This window comes from Taurulus bubalis (assembly GCF_910589615.1).
Source record: "Taurulus bubalis genome assembly, chromosome: 2".
Lineage (NCBI taxonomy): Eukaryota > Metazoa > Chordata > Actinopteri > Perciformes > Cottidae > Taurulus > Taurulus bubalis.
The window spans coordinates 10,062,070-10,084,024 of NC_136590.1; the positions used below are offsets into that span (position 1 = coordinate 10,062,070).

The window sequence follows — 21,955 nt, forward strand, 5'->3', positions numbered from 1 at the left end:
CTTGGTTTTGTTTTGTTTGTCAAATAAAAGATATATATAAAAACATGTTCTTCTTTGTGGGACATTGTATGTTATGTTCTATCCTGAAAAAAGTTTAAAACAATTTGAAGAAAATATCGAACTATGACTTAAATCATATTCAAATAGTCAGAAGCTGGAAACAGTTTTTCCCCCACTGACTCACAGCATTGACGAGTGACGCATTATTTGTAGCAATTATGAGAGTACATGAAAGCTGCAATTACTCTCAATGGCAGATTACTGAATAAAAGCTTGTATTGTAACAGTTTTAACACATGTCCTTACTTTTCACACAAAAAAAAGTCCCAGTGTGAAACAGTAAAGAAACAGGCAGCTATGGTCTCCTTGGTTGATTGGCCAACACTTATCTACATCACTGTATAAGCCTAATAATAAGCTCTGTGCTCATGTGTCTCACGCAGATGCAATGGCACAACGTCCTATGGGCAATTGCAAACGCACACACACACACACACACACACACACACACACACACACACACACACACACACACACACACACACACACACACACACACACACACACACACACACACACCTCTATACAACACACACACACACAAACCAATCACATGGTCTCTAATTAACGAGCCCAGACTTAATGTCATGCAGATTTTTCTCTTTTCCTCTAGATACAGCGGTCAAACCAGTAGACATATACGTCTTTGATGCTTAATGTATGGAGCCAGAACTATCTTTTATTAAAAGGTCAACCAGATTATCCACATGTGAATAAACTGAATGCTTGAGAAAGTTAGATGCATCTATCAGTCAAACACCAAACTACTTGTTTCGTCGGTGATATTTACTGGAGACAAAATGTGCACAATGAGTATGAGTGAGCTCCACTGCCTTGACAACACTGCCCCCCGCTGTATGAAAGCATGTATTACATGCCCTGACCTATTTATGGTCCATTTAATTTATAGTAAGGAGAAGTACCATATTTTATATTTATCTTTTTATCAGCTTTGTCGTAATATGCAAGTTCAAGCCAATAATGGATTTGTACTAAGAAGAAATGCATTTAGTCAAGTCAATCTAGATTTGGGCAGAAAGCAATACATATCATACTTCCATTTTGTTGGGACTTTATACATCTATTTAACTTTATTGCAGAGGGATATATTGTACTTTTTACTCTACTGCAATAATAATACAGCTGTGACTAGTTACTTGTTATTTACATATTAATGCATGTGTAATAAAAATAATCCAATACTGTAATATTCTGCATAATACAACAACTGAATGGGACCCTCCTGCATGAATGGCGCTTTTACTTGTTTGCACTTGTATTCCGCTGTATTTCGACAATAGGGCTTTGACTCGTAACAGATTACATTCACACGCTGCGATCGATACCTCTACTGATATACAGCACGCGTACTTCGTCCACCACTGTTCAGTTGTACACAACATTACACCATCACTGGAACTTGCGCTGCGGCATGAACGCAGCAGTGACGTAGGCGTCTGTTTTACGATCCTATCATGTGAGCGGCAGCAGGTCATATGACTGTGGGCTCTCCATGACTGACCGGATCATTTCTGCAGGAATTAATTTTGGCGCACACTCAGACCCAAGCAACAGTCTTCTCACGGGCAACTTGGTGAGTTGTTGTTTTTTCTCCATAAAAACAGTTTGCAGCTGCGGGTGGGGCTCCTGTCACCTCTGCACGATACTTGTGTTTCATAGGAGGAGGAATGTGTTTGGTTTATTAGGATTTATCAAACGACTCAAACATTCGACTTCAACCCTTTTTTCGTGCGGTTGGCTTTAGCTGGGAGTCGTTCAACTTGACCATTGAACACAACAGTGTGCTTAGCAGTCACGTGACGGTGGTCGCTCGCTACAATGTGCCGTTAGAAACACAACAGACGTCTCCATGGCGCCTCTATTCGCGGTATTACGGTACAACGTTAAACCAACACGGAAGAGCTTTGAGCTGGCTCGTGTCACATGTATCGTGGTATCGCAGTTTATCGTGGCAGCCATGTCTTTTCGTAACATTTCTAAAGAGGCGCTGGCGGGATCCATCACTCTGGGACTCGTTTTGGTCGCCGGTTATTTTTTTGGTAAGAGAGAAGCTGTCGTTAAAGCGTTATAACGTCGCTGGTACACCGAGGTGAGCGCGTGTGTGCCAGGGTGATTCACACCACTAGAGGGCGCTGTTAAAGAACAGCTCTAATCTCTTAGGCCCTTAGGCAGACAAACACCAGAACGTCATAGTATTTCCTTCAAGGTATCAACCTACAAATTCCAGTCTTCATTTCTTTATCTGGATCTGTTGCTGCTAATGCAATAATTGCATTTTCCCTCTGAGATCATTTAGGTTAAAGAACAGCTCTAATCTCTGTTTATTCTGGGGGTTTATTGGATCTACACAGAGGAGGGAAACTTGAAAAGGTGCAGCAGTTCACCACGTTGATCTGAGTTCATGTGGTCTGGACCGAAGGGAATCAAGTGGAATCCCCTTTTCACAAACCGGACAGAGAAAATTGATATTAGGCAATACATATTCTTTCTTATGTCTGGTCTGTGTGATAATAATATAATACAATCATTGGGGCTTTCTTTATAGTTTAAACTGTGTTAATTATTAAGAGGGTATGATTGTGTGGACTTTGAACGAGTGACCTAAATATTTGTCTCACCTTAAAACACTTTTTAGCTAGTGTGTATTTCATGAGTAGGAAGGAAGACATAAGCAAATGTATAAATATGAATGTATTTATTAGTAGTTTAACTAAAAAGTATGCAATATCATGTCAATCCTATTTTTCACCTCATGCTGTACTGTTTGTATTGTACGGTGTAATATATTGGAAAGAGACACTGGCCCAGCCGTTTGCAGCACTATTACCCAAAAACAAGTTGTAGAGGTAAAACCACGTACAAACTCCCCTTCTACTTATTTACTTTGCCTTCCAGACTCTAATAACCCTCATAATGGCAACGCTTTCAGAAAACAGAGAAAACGTAGGCACACAAATACCAGAACGTGTTAGTCTGGACTGATTCATAGTATTTCCTTCAAGATATCAAGCTATATTATCTTACAATTTCCAGTCTTCATTTCCTTATCTGGATCTGTTGTTGCCAATGAAATAATTTCATTTTCCCACAGAGATCATTTAGGTTTAATCTAATCTAAATCAAATAACTGCTGTACATTGACAATATCAGACTTCAGTTTCCTGAAAGATATATGAACTGGATGGTCGAATGGCATCATCGTGCTTTTAAGATCCTTATAATTGTTTCATGTTTTGTCCTCAGGGAAAAAGAAATCATCCAGAATGAGCATCTCCAAAAGTCACTGCGGGGGGAAAGACGACCCACTGCTGCAGTACGTTCTCAATAACTCCTTGAGGGAGCATCCGGCCCTGAACAAACTCCGATTGGTAAGCACGTCTTGGTGTCCGGAATACATGTGTGCTCTGGCACAACTAAGCACTCAATGTAATCATGTTTCACAGAGTCAATTGGGAAACTAATGCAACTGGTTTCCGCTCATTGCTTTCAGAGGACAATGGACCACTCCTGGAACATCATGATGGTCGCCTGTGAGCAGTCGCAGTTAATGGCCAATCTGGCAAAACTTATCAAAACCAAGAAAGCCATTGAGATCGGTAAGGGCCACATCTAGTCTCCGAAACATGTACGCCTCAAATCATTCAGATTCAATCATCCTTAACCCCGTTCAGGCACTACGATTACCTATACATGCACATAAGAAGCCACGTTTCTAGGAGAAATGCGGTTCTGCAGCAGGTCAGTAATTACAGTGGACTTGTCCCCTTTGAGTTATGCTTCTTGTTTAAGTGTATTAGTGATACCCACTGCGTCCTGATTGTCTTCTTGGCTGAGTGTTATGACTGACAGGGAGAGGACAGGCTCTGTAGTGCGAGACAACGTTTTTCCTTACAGTGCAAATTTGATAAATAACTTCAAATGTTCAGCAGTTGCAACTGAACTATTCCGATGTATAGAGGTTATAGGACTTTGAAGTCTAGGGTCATAGTCTTGTTTTTGTGCAACATGGAAGTATTTATAGACGTATACAATTGCTTGAATATATGCATTTCTTTTGAACAGACACACATGTATTGTAATTAGGTTATGATGCATCCGTACGCTACATCTATTGTGTACGGATGCAAATATAAAACATCTATAGTGTACGAGAGCATATTGATTTTTCATGTTTTCATCTTGATGCTTTTTTGTTTATTTGTGCATTCTGTTAGTTTTATGCTCTGGAGCTGAGGAACTGTCATTTCTTTTTGAGTCTATTTTTTTGCCTTTGAAATGAAATGCAAAACACTTGAATCAAATTATACTGAAGACTGTGTATAGACTTGTCCTTTCATCGCCCTGCAGTGCTGTCAGTCATACATTTCTTGCCTGAAATCTTTGTCAGGCGCATGCAGAGATCTGAAAAGATGATTACAAACCTGACTGCACTTAAATGTGGCCAAGAAACCAGCTTTTCCCCTCAAAGAATCTATCTGAGCAAATCAGGTTTCTCTATTCCCCCATCACAACTAAAGAAAAAAGGTTTCTCGGATGATATTTAAGAAATTAGATTACTTCAGAAAGCTGACCGTAACACTGCACGTAAAAACACTGTGCAAAACCAGAATGTTATTTGTCTTTACTCTAAAACAATGTCCAGTGTGTTTGCCCTTTCTATAGAGTGCTGCAGGAAAGAGTCCTAAAACCTGGAAATGAGTTAGCCGTTTTTGTCTGCTTTCTTGGGTTTTTCTGAAAAGATTTTTTGGTTAGATGCCGAAAATAAGGCATGTGGTTAACACCATCTTGAGAGCTTTTAACGTTTTGTCCTACGATATAAAGCACGCCCATTAACACTTGATCTCAAGGTTGCCACAGAGCTTATTTTATGCCATAATCCCAAATCTAAGGGAACAATCTCATTGCCTTTTAGTCGAGAGAATCAGTGCAATGTTAATTCAGGGGATTGGCCGACAGAATTACGTCATCCCTGCAGCACTCTATTGTCATCCATCATGCTCATTTGAGTGCCCTCTCACTGCAGGAGTATACACAGGTTACAACACACTGAGCATTGCTCTGGCTTTGCCTGACGATGGAGTTCTGATTGCATGTGATGTCAGTGAAGACTACACCAACATTGGCAAACCCTTCTGGAAAGAGGTACCATATGTTGAAGTATTTGTCAAACAAATATATTATAATGGAGTTCAGCCAGTGAATGATGTGAAATACTGCTGCATTGTCACCATATTGCAAAGTGCTGATCAGTGCAGAGGATTTTCATACACCGCAGGTAATAGACCTACTGTAGCTCTGTTTGAAACAAGTTGGTGCATCTCCATGAGGTGAAGACTCTAGTGTGTCCGTCTTTTGTGTAGAAACTACTGGACAAATCTGCCAAGTGTTTTTATAATCATGAAACTAATCATTTGCATGCATGTAAAAACACTCATAAAAGACATCATGATACGCTCCCATACATAATTTCTCATCCGTCATCAGACAACATATCTGCTCCACTTTTACTTTTGAAAATATTCTTGTTTCGTTTTGTTTACAGGCTGGAGTGGAGGGAAAAATTGATCTACGCATACAGCCAGCGCTGAAAACTCTAGGTACAGTTAACTTGTTTGAAAGTTTAATTTTCTGGTGCAAAAGTTACAGAAGTAATTCAAAAGCGCCTGTGTTTGCCTGAAATAACACATCGCAATGGGGTGAATAGAATGAACTATTTCCCAAAAGTTAAAATCTTCAACAATTTATTATTCCACTCAGGCAAAACTATTATAACTGTCTAAATATCGTCATTTGATGATTACATTTAAAAGGCGTCCTATCTGCCTGTATTTCTTCTTGACGCCTGAAAGAGGGTTACTGGAAAGCCCCATAGAAAAGCTCATGGAAGCGGTTGTGCGCTGCTCTTTAACGGAGGTGAGACGTTATACAAGTGTGGTTCTCACCAACCGCCACAGTGGGTGTTTTTATAAATGAGCCCATTCGGCGAAGAAGAAGCGCTAATGTTAGAAAGAAAAAACTCCTTCACACAAAAGGTGAGATGTATGTATGCTTTATCTGAAGGGTTTTCAAAAAGTTGCAGTTTTATGATGAAAAGTGCAATACCAACTGTATACTTTAAGTGACTAATTAGCCACCATGTGGCATAACAATCAGGTCCAATTTAAGAACAAATACATACATCAAATACGTGTGTGTGTGTGTGTGTGTGTGTGTTATTAGTGGAATGCCTGACAATTTATTACTATTGATTCCACTTATATATTAGTAATTGTTAAATTAGTAAGATAAAATAAAACTCATTATTTAATCAAATGATATCACCAAAGATTAGCTTCAATGTTTTGGTTGGTGAATGTCTCATAATGGTACTTTAAAGCTAGGATTTTTCAGATTTACAAAATGAGCCAAAGAATGATCTTTTTCTTTAATGGTTAAACATTTTTGGAATAAAATGTAAATTACCTGATTTCACTTTATTTGATATATAGAATCTAAATCAGTCTTTCCAAATATATTTCTTATCCAGTAGTGTGAATGCTGTTGACCAGGAGACAGATGTTGGGTGACGGATACAGTGCATTATATGTATTAAGTGTATAATTTGCCTCTCTGTTCCTTTTAATTCTTTCAGATGATCTTTTGTCAGATGGCCAGGCTGAAACATTTGACTTTGTCTTCATTGACGCAGACAAAGTTAACTATGACAACTACTACGAAAAGTCTCTGCAGTTGTTGAGGAAAGGGGGAATCATTGCTGTCGACAACGTAAGGGCTACCTCATGGAAACATTCAAGTTGCAGTTCTTGCAGTAGGATATTTAAACGAGCTAATGATCCCCAACTTCTTTTCCTTCTGGTCCTCCAGGTGCTTTGGGGAGGAAAGGTGTTGAACCCAAGCCCCGATGATGAAGACACTGTGGCCATCGACAAGCTGAACAAAAAGCTGCACCGAGATGCTCGCGTCAGCCTGAGCATGCTCACAGTGGGGGATGGGCTCACACTCGCTATCAAATTATAGAACAGATGTCCGCTAAGTCATGATTCATAGGCTTTGGAAGGTAACTCTGGGATAATGCACAACCTTTTTTAAGTTCGGTGATCTTTTATGAGAACTGGAATGGTCGCTGATACGTGTATTACCATCTGGGCTCATGTCACTACAGGTTGGCCGATCTTTTGGCAGACATGGAATCTAGTATTCTTAAATATGTTTAAATTGGTGTATAATGTAGCGTTTTGCACTTGGCAAAGTTTGAATGAAATAGTGAAGAAATCTGATTAAAAAAAACCTGTCCATGCCGTTTGTTTTTTCTCTATGCTGTGTAACTAAAGTGTTGTTGAATTACAGTAGAGGAGAAAAGGTTGAATCCAGGACTTTATTGCAAAGGTTAGACACACGCCAACACACAAATCGCTTCCTGATTAGTGTCACAGTCCTCAGAAATGGGAAGAAAAGTGGATGATTCACTCTATTATTTTGCTCGAGTCACACTGAGTAAAATAAAAATCCATTTAGCATCGTCTCGCAGTTTAGAAGAAGGTAAGCAAGGTAGCTCGAACTCATCACACAGCACAATTAAGCCTCTAGAAAGGTAAGTGAAGACGAGCCACTAAATTGGCCTCGATCTTGATAAGCACATTTAGTTGGAGTAAACCTTCCAACGGGTAGAACATCACTACTAATATACAAATAAAATGTGCAAATAAAACAAAGGAGAAAGTTTAAATAAAGATATAATCTACTGTGCAAATTAACAGCTCAGATATACATTCTATATTATCACACTTCAGAAAAATAACAAGGTTTTGTTTTTCGAAACCATCCCTAGACATGTTGCACCCAGAGGGTTGATCCTATCACTATTGAGGATAAACTGGAAGAAGAAGTAACCGAAAAATGCATGTGATTGAAACATGATTAGTTATTGTCACGACAATAAAAAGGGGGCTGGTGGAATGGTTTCCATTTTAACAGTGCTCGAGAACTGGGCTTCTTTTTTGTTTTGGCTTCACCTCTTTTAAAATATATTTTGCTGACCAGACAGGAACACAAAGGATCAGATTCAGCTGATATTTTTCTTCTTCCTTTGAAAAGGCAGAGCAGATCCTCATGCCTCCAACTCCAGGCCCAGACCAAGTTTGTGACCACCAGCATTGATGTTCTTCCCATCCACCAGTGCAGAGAGAACTAATTTCATACCTGAAAAATGGAAATGAAATGCATATCGGTTACTGAAAAAAAAAAAAAAAAAACTTGTTTTGAAATTGTATTTTAGAGGAGAGATGGTTCTTACCAGGTCGGAGAGTCTGGGTGTATCCAATTCCTACCAAGCTGGCATTATTCACCTTAGCCTGGGTGAGAAAAAGCATTAAATCATTAAACTAGCATTCAGATTGTACATACAGTACATTATATGTATTCTTAATGTCTGGGGATAGCTACCAGGGAAAACAAACGCTCTATACTTTTCCTGTTTTGGTTCAGCAACGGTTGACTCACTTCATTTAGCCATTATTTTCCAGGGATATTATACATGAATCATTAAAGCGAGGCTTATTGGAACCGATCTAAACTCTGATGGTGTCACTGCTCTAAAGCCATTGCATTGCTCAATCAACAGATACATCACAATGATAAGTTAAAAGGAAAATTCACTTGATGTTTTTCAAATCCAAGTGAGCTTATTCATGAGAAAAACATGGAATTGTCCAAACATACAAACACCAATCCCTTGTTCCTTGGCCTAATTTCAAACAAACAAACATTTTACAGAAAATGAGAGACATCCTGTTGACAAAAATAAGGGAAAATAAACACAACTTCCTTTTGGGGGGTATAAATACAAAAAAAAAAAAAGACACTTACTGATATGGAGGCACTGGAGTCTAACTGGTATTTTGCAGCAATTCCAAAGCGAGTGCCATTGCTGCCTGCAGTCCAGGCCAAATTCACAGCAGTCTCCAGTTGGTCGTTAACCTTCTGGTAAATAGATCCACCGAACTCGGAACCATCATTTCTGAGAGAAAAAAAAGTTAATAAAAAATTAGCAAAAATAGCACATGAAAAAGCTAATTGTGTTACTCTCCAGTTAAGTTACTCTAAAACATACATGTTGGTGTGGAGCTGGAAGTCTCCAGTCTTGTAACCAACTGAAAAGTTACTCTGAGTCATCTTTGACTTGGCCGAGTCAAAGGTCATCTGGTAGCCGGCCAGCCAGCCCTCGTAGCCGGCGACTGCTGCTCCGTGGATCGTGGGACCAGCGAAATCTAAATCTACATCGACACCGGCATTAACGTATTCCCTCTTGTAAGCAGTCTTGACCTTGCCGCTCTTCTTGCTGTGAAATAAAAAAAAGAAAAGGAAATGTGAGAAAGTGGAGTTTGAAGGATGTGCTTAATACAACGTTAGCATGTTTTGATTTTACGATGCACACATAAAGTGTTGCTTACCCAGTATTTGGTGAAAATGTAGTGTCAAAAGTAAGTTTCAGCCCTTTGGTGATCTAAAGGAGATAATTCCGTCAGTTACACTTAATTTAGAGCTGTTGCATTACGTGGGATGATGAGCAACAAAGCAGAGCTTTTTTATTTACCTGATCCTCAACACAAATTTCGGTTCCAAGTGTGTTTTCCGTGGTCCACTTCTCGGTGAACGTCAGCCCATACTCAGCCCACTTGTACTTGGTCTCCAGGGCCCCGGTGACCTTGCTGGTGTCTACGTTGGATGAGCCGGATGTTTTAAACTCCTAAAAAGGGAAAACAAGAGGAATACAGTATGATTCTACCTGAAGAAAGTACAGAGAGGTGGAGTAGTTCCTCCACAACAGTTGAGAGACTTAACAAATGGTGGAGTTGAACAGAGCTGTTCTGGAGTTGAAATTAATGAGTGTAAATAATACCATTTATGGAGAGTTGTTTATTTGTTGAAGGTCACAGCTAGTCCACAGGCACAGCTGATCCAGTTAAAACCGAAATAGCTTCACTCAATTGAGCCAATCAAATCAATAGTTGAGAATCTCTAGCTACAGATTGGTCTAACCAAAGAAGCACTTCACACCTTGATCATGTTTGGATTCATTTACAGGTGTGAATCAGCTTTCCCCACTATGAACATTAATTAAACCGATGTACCATTCCACATTCACCAATGACCAATACACGTGCATGAGAATGGCACTAACTCCATTTAAGCCAAAATGAAGAGAAAAGGGGCAACTTAAAGCTCTGTAAGGCACCTTTATTTATTTTATAAGGATTTTATCTTCTCTTTTAATTGAATAAAAGGTCTTAGTTTTCCATATGTTTAATGTGTATATCCTTCAAAAACGGAGAATAAATATTTGGGAAATTATATTAAAATGTGCTATGAACTGTGTTTATGAAACTGTTTCTAAATTACCTTAATCACATTACACTATTGCACATTCTTGATACTTATCAGCTGACGTATATGCTGATAACATTATATCTGTTATAACCTAACATCAGCTGATAATACCTGCAATGCACTGCTGTGTATTTAAAGTAACAGCTATACTTACCACTCCACTGGAAGACTTTGTCTTCACATCAAGCTTCACCAGCCCAAAACCTGCAAGGAATATGAAAGTGAAGAACTACTTAATGGGCTTGGAAATGCATTTCAAACAGCCGACCTATCCTCTGAGGGTCAATAAATACACACTCATAAAACTGTCTTTTAGCCTGCTTCCAGTTACCATATCCCTTATTGAATATGTCCTTTGCTGATTTTCCAAGGTCTGCGTATGTTGGAGGAACTGCCATTTTTCCTGTAACAAAAAGGACATTTCAAAGAGTGTGAATGGTGAAAAACTGAAACATGTGAACAGAAAAGTCAGAAAATAATCTGTAAAAAGGACACTTATGCTTATAACATTTTTAAAACAACCAGGGAATTTGTACTGTATAGCCACCGTGGGAGAATGTACACTATAATAAAAGAAAAAAGTCATGGTGGTATTTATTTGGCAATTTTTTTGAGACTCAGTTGAGTGTCTAAAATGTGTCTACATCCAAAAAATATTGGTAAAAATAATAATAAACGAGACTATAATATAAATTTAAATAGAGTAGCAAATATAACAAGCAAATACATTACACATAATTAATACAAATCAACAATAGCCACTTGACATTACTTCTGAAATATTGGTTAGAGCTTAGGACTATACTTGTTTTGTTTAAACTCCGACATCATATATTTTATTAAACAGTTATATAATATAAACTATCTTTATTGTGAAACGCCTGCACCACTCGACTCATAAGGTCTCCATACTGTCTCCTCTTGCTCAAGGTTAGACAACGAGGACTGTCTGCTTACAGGAACCAGAGCACGAGACCAACCTCATTTAAAGTGAGGACTAAATGTGTGACAGCAAAACACAATTCAATATGTCGTTCTTCTTGGCATTACGATTTTAATTCGGCAATGTAATTATTAATGCATTGTGTAGAATGTAACATGCATTTGAGGGATTTGCTGTGAATTAGATGCATACACAGTTAAGGACTGCATGTTGTTGTTTTTTGTAATCTAAATGATAAATTATACGACATTACATCGTCACTGGTGCCTGCTAAAGTATTTTTGAAGGAGTTTGAGCACACGAGGGAGGTAGGGGGCGATTTCTTGCTAGCAAACGGGACGTTTGATAACAATCCTCGACATTAAAAACAAAATACGACTTGACGAGGCGGAGTAAATATATGGCCTGTTACTTACCGAGTATCACTGTTGTCGATTATGTTGCTGTCAACTTGTGAGAGGCGAAACGCGACTGAAATAGCGACAGGAACCGGCGTAGGACGATATGGAGGAGACACCGCAACAAACACCCTCCTGACCTCGGCGGCGAAGGACCCCAAATGTAGTCGTTTATTTTTTAGCCTGTCTGAAAAAGAAACGAGATGATTATTTTGTTATTTACGATCAGTTCATTTAAGTATTTGTCCTGTGGTTGGACAACAGCGGACGAAATTCTTGTAATTTGGTAAAGTCGGAATTTTTCCTGCTAAATATGTACTGCCAGCACACCGGCAACTGGAAGACACCTATAGGCAACAATTTGTACTGAGCCTTTATATTACCCAATATTACCCCATTACCGTACCAATATTTTAGGGAAATGTAAAAGAAAAAATATACATATTGAACTCAAACATTTAATTAATATATAACACATACTATATAATACAGTACTTTATAGCTTTCTTATTTTTCATATTATTGATGTCATAATGTATTTATTCATTACGTTTATTTGGCAGGGACTACACATAATTAACATATATTCCAATACTTAAAATCTGATGAAATCTACAAAGATATAGATTTTTTTTAGATTTAATCATCAGTCTTGTGCAGGTGGACAATAAAAGGCTACACGCTGCATATACTTTACATACAAGCATTATAGCTGTTCACTATATACATATTCACAGGATGCATTTAGTTGTGGTTGTTTGTTTGATTATATTCAACGTTTCATGATAATATTAATCAGTTACTGTTAAATTTACCCAAAGTTAGCCTTGGTGTCAGTCCACAGATCTTAATAGTTATATTTATTCTGTCTGTATATATTTCAGTATTGTAGTTTTTTACAGTTTGTTATTTATATTACTTGTTTTAATTTTACTGTCTCTTGTGTGCACTTTACCCTGTTTGCTGCTGTAATCTTGCAAATCTCCCCACTATGGGACTAATAATGGAATATCTAATCTAATCTAATGTAGCTACCCTAAATTATATGGGCCTATCCTAGTATAAATAACTTCATTAAAAATGTAAATAAATCTTAGTCCATCTCAGTGTTTGTAAAACAGAAACAAGTCTTTGTTGCTCAGTTTTGTCCTGATATTATGAATATTCAATGTACAAATATGTTTTGTGTATGTAAAAAGAATAAATAAGAGTTCAAGAAACTTTTAAAGCTCTTTAATGTTTGAAATGACTGAACGAGACATGAAACGAGTAATGTGGCTTTGCGTGAGCTCATAAACACAACAGCATCATTCCTCAATGAAAGAATTAGTTGTAGAGTGTCAACTCCATCTAGAATATCCATGTTTTTAACGCGCTGTAATAATAGCAGCTCTCCTAATACAGCGGTAGGTTTCACTCGTGTAATGTAGAGGCCACTCTGAAATCAACATTACACTTAAAAAGCACATTGTGTTTCAAATAAATACATTAGTCAAGAGCAACTGTAAACATATTTCTTCATGTGCATGTTGCTGTAACATTTATATGAAATATAAAAATACCTATTGACTGTTACAAAACGAAATAAATTAATATAAACAAATACATACAAATTTAAGGATCCTTTTTAAGAACTATTACTACTTAGTTAATGTCAAAGGATCATTATCATTTACACTGTATCATTAATACAAAAAAAGAAAGCAGTATACAGCTATCAAACAGTAAACATGAAATATTTGGGACATTTCTACACCTATCATAACACTCAAGGTAATTGGCAATTGGAATTATACTTAAGACAACTGGAACTTAAACTTTGATTCCATGGTTTTGGCTGATGACATGACATTATCATCCTTTAGTATATCTATCAATGAGCAAGGAACTGCTCGGTGAACATCAAGTAACATTGTCGAAATGTAAGCATTATTTCAAGGAACGACTTTGAAACAATGGCAGGGAAGTAGCATCCGTTTCTCAAAATGATGAACATTTTGCAATAAAGAAAACAGCATAATGTAGATCTTTACATATTGCTTTAACAGTGGTCCTATGTTTTGAGTGGTCCTTAAGAGTTTACAAAATGGGAGGAAAGACAAAGCTTTCAGTGAAGAATCCAGATCCAAACCTTGAAATGATCGGTATATTAAATTGCACAGAAAATGGCAAACTGCTGTGAAGGATTAGGGAACCTGCTGCCTGAGAATTTTTTGATGTTGCTTCCTTTGATGTGTGCTATCGAAAATACTCACGGGCTTCCAAGTAAGTCTTAAGGATAGGAGGTACTAAAAAATGCAGTTCATGCTACATCAAAATATATCCCTTTAGAGGAGAAATAAGCAACCAATAAATGAGACACATCTCCACTGTGCTCACTTTTTAAAGTCAAACCGAGTGTTGGGAGACTTTAAAGAAACTCTGTATGGTTTTGCGGATTTTGTTAAATCCGTCTAAAAAAAAATGGTGACAAGGGAAGCCGGTTTTGAAGATAAATCCCAGATTATAAGAAGGTATGGCTCTGTGTATCCCATCAGGCCTCAGTGCTAACAGGATCACAACAGTAGTCCTTGTTGATGAAGACATCACACAACGCCTCAGTTGGCAACTTGACAAAGCAGACTAAACAGCACAGGCTAAGACGTGTCTGACAGTAGTGTTGCCGTTCCTTATCCAATAAACCCCCTCATCACAGCCGGCCTAGCGAAGGGCCAACAGTACTCGTTGGGGACGGGACCGTTGACATTGCACTCAAAGAAAGAGAACATGGGGAACCAGATGCGAGCGCGTCGACTCTGCTGGTAGGCCCGGGTGTTGGCCAGAGTGTGGTAATACAGGAAGAGTCTGGTGGTGATGTAGAACGCTATGAACACGTCGATGGAGTAGTGTTCATGTGCAGCCAAGATGAAGAAGATGCCGAAGAGATTCAAGACCCAGGACAACGTGTGAATGAAGTTCCAGCTTCGTGGGGTGTCTGTTTGTGGAATTAGAAGAAAGAACCGTTAAAGATACATTCAACAAATTAGCTTTATTGTTGTTGGGAGTTTTATAGTTATCCATACATCTATCTATCTATGAGAGTAAGGCTGTTTCTGTCCAGGTCAGACTGAGGAGGGCTACATTTTATTTGAGTTGCAATACCAGTGAAGGACACTGGATGGCAACAAAGAGACAATGGTCCCAAATATGGTGTTAGTGTTTCTTCCTCTGCCTGTGTCATCCTTATGATTTAGTAATTTAATGTCACAGCTCTTAATGACGGCTCATAATTTACCAGGATTTTCATGAATGAATGTGAACAAAATCACATTTCAACAGGGAACAAGTCTCAACACAAAGTACAAAAAAAAAAATCCTGCTTGAATTTCAAAACAAAAATAATATTTTTGGATTTTGAAGGACTGCACATTGTGCAGAACATTAACTTTAAAGACAGTACATTCAATTCAGACAAAAAAAAAAGAAGACATAAACAAAGACCAAACTCAATCATAGGCAGACAAACATTTCCTCAAAAGCTTTAAAATGCCCAAGGATGAAGTTCACCTTTGAAGTATATGTCTAAGTGGTTCTGTTCTCATCTGAATGCAACACAAAATAACAAAAAGGAGCTCAGACTTAGAAGCTACTCACACTCTGTGACAAAGAAGTTGAGCAAGGTAATGACCACGGTGTGGCCACTGAACATGTAGTCACCACACGTGTGAACCCCTGTCAGGGTCATCCCAAAACCGCTCCAGATGGCCACAGCTCGCTGCAGTTTGGCCCACATGTCCCCATACATCTAGAGGAAGAGAAGAAGGGAAACGCTCAGTGCTGTGATCTTTCAAAGAGAAGCAGCGTTTAAGATACATAGAGAATGAATTACGCGTTACCTTTCCTGAGCATTGCAGGTGCTGTCCTGGCACAGACAGGGAGGTGACGAACATGGTGATACAGCGCAGCATGAACACCGTCCCCATGAGGCTGCACATGCGCCGCAAGAGGATGGACCTACAAGTCGGGACAAGCGGTTAACTTCCAAGGCATTGATTTAAGGCATGGGTCTCAAATTCGCGGCTCGCAAGCCGATATTTTGTGGCCCCCTACTTGACATCAACGTTTAGTTAGAGGAGGATCCAGCAGTTGTTCTGCACTGCATTATACACCAACAGGCACTGTGCAGTAAATTCTTGGGAGATGGCAGAATGGATGTTTCTGAACTTGATGATCCAAGATGGGTTATGGACCTTGCTTTCCTAGTGGACTTTATTTTATATTCTAATTGTAATTTGAATATGTTCCTATTGCACTGTGTTGATTGTTGTCCAATGTATGCGCCACCCACCAAGAAAATATCCTCGTATGTGTAACATACGAGCTTTTGGCACACAAAAAAATCAGCTATTTCACAACATGCAGATCGCTTGTGGATGAGGGCACAGCCTTCAGTAGTGAGGAATATGCCTCTGCTATTGAAAACCTACTGCAGGAGTTTGATCTGCATGTTGCAAATGGAACTTATTGACTTGCAGTGCAACAGTGATCAAAAAGCTAAATTCAGAGAGGCACAAGGAAAACCAGACATGACTGGACAATTTATGAGAGAATTGCCTCCATCCTTCCCTGAGCTGACAAAAGTGATCAGTTGGGTAATGTGTCTTTTTGGAAGCACATATCTGTGAGAAACCTTTCTCGACTATGAACTTTAATAAATGCAAGTACAGGTCCAGGCTTAGTGATGCCTATCGTGAAGCTGTACTCAGGGTTTCCACTGTGACCTGGATCAGGGTTTCTATACTGTGACCTGGATCAGGGTTTCTATACTGTGACCTGGATCAGGGTCAATGTGGCTCATCTGTGTGAGCAGAAGCGCTGCCAGGTGTCTGGCCAGCAATAGAATAAAGTACAAATGTATTCAGGGATTGCATTTTTTGGTTCGGTGCAGTTTCAATAAGTTATTTGAAAAAATAAAATATATTTGCACTGTTAAAATCTAATATAAAAAAGGTATAGAAACGGCTGGTTGCCTTTTTTTGTTAAGTATGACGAAAATATGTTACGAATGTAAAAGTAAATAAATAAGTAAACTTTCAAAAGTATTGCACTTTCTGTGTGGCCCTCAGATGAGATCACAATACCAGCCGTGGCCCTAAGCAAAATTGAGTTTGAGACCCCTGATTTAAGGGGTAAGAGAGGCTCCGGTTTTCTTGGTCGATTACAGTTTCTTATTTTTCCAGAGTCTGACATGCTGATTCCGATAATGCATCTAAGAACTATAATTTACAGGATACACAAACGTTTTAATAACTTGTTTTTCATGGAAAATTAAAATACAATTTTCATATCGAAACACTGACTATTAAATAATCAAAATAAAAGTGCTTCAGGTTACTGGGAAATTTTGATCCCACTGAAAATGAATTGTAGTATATCCTGTGTGTGTGTGTGTGTGTGTGTGTGTGTGTGTGTGTGTGTGTGTGTGTGTGTGTGTGTGTGTGTGTGTGTGTGTGTGTGTGTGTGTGTGTCACGGCACATGGAAGTAAATTTGAGCAGCAATAAATCAAACTGTTGCTGGTCACCCGTCATGGCCGATCGATCGGTCCCTGTGGGGACAACATTGCACTGATGAGAACACTGTCAGGACTCTACCTGTGTTTATGGAGCAGCAGAACCAACAACCAGATGTTACAGAGGATCACTCCACATGCTTCAGCCATAGCAAAGGCCCATGGTATTCTGGGCACACTGTTGAAAGGAAACAAAGAGAGAGAGATTAGTACTGAAATGAGTAGTAACTACTTTGGTAATCTTTCTTAAATGTGAGGAATTGCTTCTTTTATCTGTTTTATATAATTGTATGTTGAATATCTTTGGGTTTTGGACTTTTAGAGAAAACAAGCCATTTTCAGTTGTTTAAATGTATTTTATAGACTAAACCATTGATAATAAAAAAAGAAGAAGAGATAAATCAATAATGACATAATTTGTTAAATCATGAATTAACCATTAGACTCAGCCCTAAAAAGACCCTTGTAAGATATTTTGGGTTCGTAAAGGCTGAAATGTTTCACAGAGGTTATAATGTCTCTGTTAAAAGTTTAATGACTGAAAAAAATGGACTGTAAAAATCCCTAAATTGACTCACATGCTTCGACATGTTTTATCATGCCAAACACGTCAGTGAAATCAGTTCTCCCAAAAGAAGGCATTACTTGAAAAGTTCAAATCTGGTCATAAACAACAAGTTACACTAGGAAGTAGGTCACTTAAATAAATAAAAAATAAACAACACTCAATAGGTCTCTTCGAACCGAAGCTAGCCCATCAGAAATATGTGAGGATAATAATAGAAACATGCTACAAGGAAGTAGGGCGGTTATAATATCCACCATCTTGTATGATATTCTGACAGTTAATAGATACGAGTATTTGTTCACTCTCTTTTTGGCATTTCACAGTTGACAAATGTTAGTTTTTTATGGCTCTCCAGTGCAGCAGGTCAGAAAAAGTGACACACCCACCTGTCTAGGAAAATATCTGGCAGTGGAGGATATGTGCGCATGTCAGGCACCCTCTCATGTACTATGACCATGACAAAGGACGTGAACCCAAACACAAAGACCACATAGATGGAGCTGAGCACTGTCTTCCAGTACTCTGGATCCAGGCGCCTCGTCTGCTGCTTGTACTTCCCATTGGTGTACTGGTGATACTCCTCTCCTACTGGTGCTGTGTCAGTGCTGTCACAGTCTCTGCCCGGGTCTCCATTACACAGCCAGTCCAAACTGCCTCCGGAGCCCGTAGGAGAGTGGCCGTCAAAGGGAAAACCCAGCTCCTCCAACACGTCAATGTTCTGTTTCTGTAGTTTGCGGATGGACACCATCAGCCGCTTGATGTCCCCCAGCACCTTGAGCTCCAGAGGCGGTGAGCGGAGGTCATACTCGCTAAGGGCGAGCAGGCTGGTGCCGTCTAGTCGATGCTTGTTGCACAGCAGGTCCACATAGTCACAGAAGCCCTCTTCCCTCAGCCACTTGGCGACGTGTTTGGGCGTCCAGCGACGGACGCTCAGTTGGCTCATTTCCTCCTCACTCTGAAGGCTGGGTGGAGAAAAGCACATTCAATTTTCAGGAGAAACAACTGAGCTCTCCCTTACTGCCAGCATCAGTTCCTCACTGACTTGCTCGCCAATAAACAGAGACCTTTAAGGAGAAGTAAGATTCAGTTGGCTCTCCTTATTTCCACTGAATCAGCAAAACTAATTCCAAACAAACACTGCCTCATACACAGAAAATAGCTTCACTTCGTCACAAAACAAGTGACAAACAAGTTGAAGTCAATCCCTGAGCTGAAGGGGCAAGCTGAGCATTCCCAACTTGAGCAAACATATGAGGCAAACCCTGGCAAGGATTTGATAAGATAAGCTTGCACACACACCACAACAAATGTAGACTAAGGAGCAGACATATTCCCCAGGGACAGGCAGTGACTTTGAGACTTTTGTAATGGCTGTAAATGAGTAATGACCCTTAGGCTATTAACCCCAGTCTTATTATTAGCCGATATACCCTACACACTAATCAGCAGAATCCTCGTTTAGGCTTAACTTCAACCCCTGTCTCTTAAGTTTGATCCCAGGACGACCAAAGTATTCATTGAATGTTGGCATGTTTAACTGTGGGGGCATGGATTTACATGACATGCTGGCACTGTGACTTTGTGGTTTCGAGAGCAGCTATAACTCCCTTTAAACAGCCAGTCACGTTGTCCAGTCACAACCACCTTGCGCTGTCCCACATCACTGGCTTATCAATAAGGTGGGGCCAGGAGCTAATTCCACTAATTTGTCCTCAATATCCTGTGATGTTAAGATTACTTGTCCACCTGGTGGTCGACGGTGTATGTCACCACAAGCACGCCCGAGCTAGACATGAAAGCATCATTTTCATTTATCACTACAACTCTTCCCATTGAGGCTAATTCAGGTCGAGCTAGCTAACGTTAGCTAGCATGCCGTTAGCTAGCTTGACCAACGCGTGGAGCTTAACGCTCACTCACCCGGACCGAGGCGTCACAGAAGACGAAGCCGGGATTTATTCAGCTAGCTGTCTGAATGGCATCTTACAGGAGTCTGAACAAATCGTAGGAGCGGTAGCTGCAATAGCACTGGCTTGTTGGAAATCATGTCGCCCCCCTTGGCTTCGCGCTAGTTAGCATACTGTTGACAGCACAAGGCGGTAATGTCAGGAGTAGCTGCGCACGTAAAAATCCGCTTCACGAGGCTTGGCTCCAGCGGAGCAACAGTGACACCTACTGGTAGAAAGAGAGAACTGGTGAGCCTTTAATTCTGCAGTATTGTTGTTGTTATGCATAAAGAAATGGTATTTTTGTGCAATTAACCACCTAAAAATACCACAAAGTGGATACATTAGAGATACAGAGGTGTGAGGTTGGCCAACGTTTTAGATTATAGGTCACTGATTTAATTATAGGTCAGGGACACCTGTCCTTGTCAGTACCAATGTGAATGTAGTATAGCCTCGGCAGAGTTTAAAAATAAATGTTGGGAGAAGAAATCATACAAATGGGTAGTTTCAGAGTAGCATTTTGTTATGGAGGCAACGACAAAAATGTATGCAGTCAACTATGAATATTGTACAAATAAGTAATGCAGTGGACCCTGCCACTCCATCAGTGAAAGACTTGGTGAAGGTTTTGTATGGAGGAAAAAGGTTTGGGAATCATTTGGATGAAGTCTGGCCTCACCTATTCATTGGTGACATGTAAGTCTTTGACATGGCTCTTGACAGCTTATTAAATAAAAGTAACGCAATATTGTTTCCTGTTATAACTCCTGTTTCCTTTTGGCCACAGGTCAATGGCCAATGATCGCTACAGTTTGTGGAAGCTGGGAGTCACTCATGTTCTGAATGTGGCTCATGGGAGGATGCACTGTCAGGGGAGTCATGACTTCTATGGCTCCACTGTGGATTATTATGGAGTGCCTGCAGATGACTCACCGTCCTTTGACCTCTCTCGCTATTTCTTTCCCTCTGCTGAGTATATTCAGAGTGCACTTGACACAGCTGGTGGTAAATACCCATGGTGTTGCTTTACTTTGCACCTCAGTTTTATTTCTGAGCAAGTCACTCATCTTATCCAGAGTAAACTCCCAGTGTCCACTAATGCTTCAGGTTCCTTGTTTTCTTCTTCTTCCTCACCAGCTCGGGTGTTTGTCCACTGCGCAGTCGGAGTGAGCAGATCTGCCTCCGTCGTCCTGGCCTACCTAATGATCCACCACCATTACACCCTGCTAGAGGCCATCAATAAGGTCAAAGAGCGCAGATGGATTTTTCCAAACAGAGGTTTCCTCAAACAGCTTTGTGCTTTGGATATGAAACTACGCCAGACATCATGAGTAATCATCTGCACCTCAAAACCAATTGATTTTTTAAATTACAAAACCCCAAACATCTGTTTTCCTCGAGACAAATGAAGAATGTACTGTCTTCCAGTGGAGGGAAATACTGTACTTTGACTTTAATCAGGTGGAATGGTATGACATATATTGACCCAGGTGCTGTGTTTAATTTGAGTCATGCTGTCGGTTCACAGGGTATTGATCCTCATATTAGTAGGAGATCAATATAATCAACCCACCTTTTAAGCAGAATCAATGTAAGACTGAAAATGAGACAAAATGACTCATTTAACCTTTGTTTAATGATGAAGAAAAACTACATCCACTGTGTTGTGTTCTGTATTCACTTTGAAACATCATGGGCAATCAATCAATGCTCTATAACACAGTATAATCTAGTTGCAAGTGGAATTCTGTGCATTTCAAGTGATTATCAAAGTAATTATCAACAGGTATATCTCATATGGACCATCCATACTGGTGTGTAAAAAGATTTTGAATGATTGACAACCTAGAAGCTGTTATCATATATAACATGTCTTCATGAGTTTTGACATGTTTATTAAAAGTTTTAAACACTTAGTTAATGCTTTATTACAGGCTTTATGGATTTGTTCAAGTGCGTATTAAAGTCTCGTTATGGTATCACAATATTATTTGTATCATTAATTAAATAATTGTGAGGTGAATATCTTATATTGGGAAGCACCAAGTATCATCGTCACCAGTAAGAGTAGGATTTGACAA

General features: G+C 39.4%; 4 protein-coding genes across 5 annotated transcripts; 2 read left to right on the forward strand and 2 right to left on the reverse strand.

Moving 5' to 3' along the window:
• Positions 1–1,547: 1,547 nt before the first annotated feature.
• On the forward strand, positions 1,548–7,373 carry LOC306753548 (catechol O-methyltransferase domain-containing protein 1-like). 2 transcript variants are annotated; one of them, XM_079237430.1, is made up of 7 exons: positions 1,548–1,661; positions 3,333–3,449; positions 3,572–3,677; positions 5,105–5,223; positions 5,624–5,678; positions 6,713–6,846; positions 6,946–7,373. In XM_079237430.1, exons 2-7 carry the CDS (start codon positions 3,345–3,347, stop codon positions 7,096–7,098), a joined length of 672 nt encoding a protein of 223 aa, XP_079093556.1. In that variant the 5' UTR covers positions 1,548–1,661; positions 3,333–3,344; the 3' UTR covers positions 7,099–7,373. The 2 variants fall into 2 exon arrangements, with proteins under 2 accessions (XP_079093556.1, XP_079093555.1); XM_079237429.1 differs by having other exon boundaries at positions 1,576–1,654; positions 3,325–3,449.
• Positions 7,374–7,445: 72 nt separating this feature from the next.
• LOC306753293 (non-selective voltage-gated ion channel VDAC2-like) lies at positions 7,446–11,942 on the reverse strand. The gene is made up of 9 exons (XM_079237164.1): positions 11,827–11,942; positions 10,799–10,870; positions 10,622–10,671; positions 9,674–9,826; positions 9,531–9,583; positions 9,191–9,418; positions 8,947–9,097; positions 8,375–8,432; positions 7,446–8,280 (listed from the first exon to the last, which is right to left on the reverse strand). Exons 2-9 carry the CDS (start codon positions 10,863–10,865, stop codon positions 8,189–8,191), a joined length of 852 nt encoding a protein of 283 aa, XP_079093290.1. The 5' UTR covers positions 10,866–10,870; positions 11,827–11,942; the 3' UTR covers positions 7,446–8,188.
• A 2,535-nt stretch (positions 11,943–14,477) lies between these two features.
• On the reverse strand, positions 14,478–18,868 carry samd8 (sterile alpha motif domain containing 8; the record flags this gene model as incomplete). The annotated part of the gene is made up of 5 exons (XM_079237163.1): positions 14,478–14,782; positions 15,442–15,592; positions 15,684–15,801; positions 17,440–17,535; positions 18,312–18,868. 5 exons carry the CDS (start codon positions 18,866–18,868, stop codon positions 14,478–14,480), a joined length of 1,227 nt encoding a protein of 408 aa, XP_079093289.1.
• A 1,553-nt stretch (positions 18,869–20,421) lies between these two features.
• LOC306753455 (dual specificity protein phosphatase 13A-like) lies at positions 20,422–21,205 on the forward strand (the record flags this gene model as incomplete). The annotated part of the gene is made up of 3 exons (XM_079237320.1): positions 20,422–20,570; positions 20,662–20,879; positions 21,012–21,205. 3 exons carry the CDS (start codon positions 20,422–20,424, stop codon positions 21,203–21,205), a joined length of 561 nt encoding a protein of 186 aa, XP_079093446.1.
• Between the last annotated feature and the right edge of the window lie 750 nt (positions 21,206–21,955).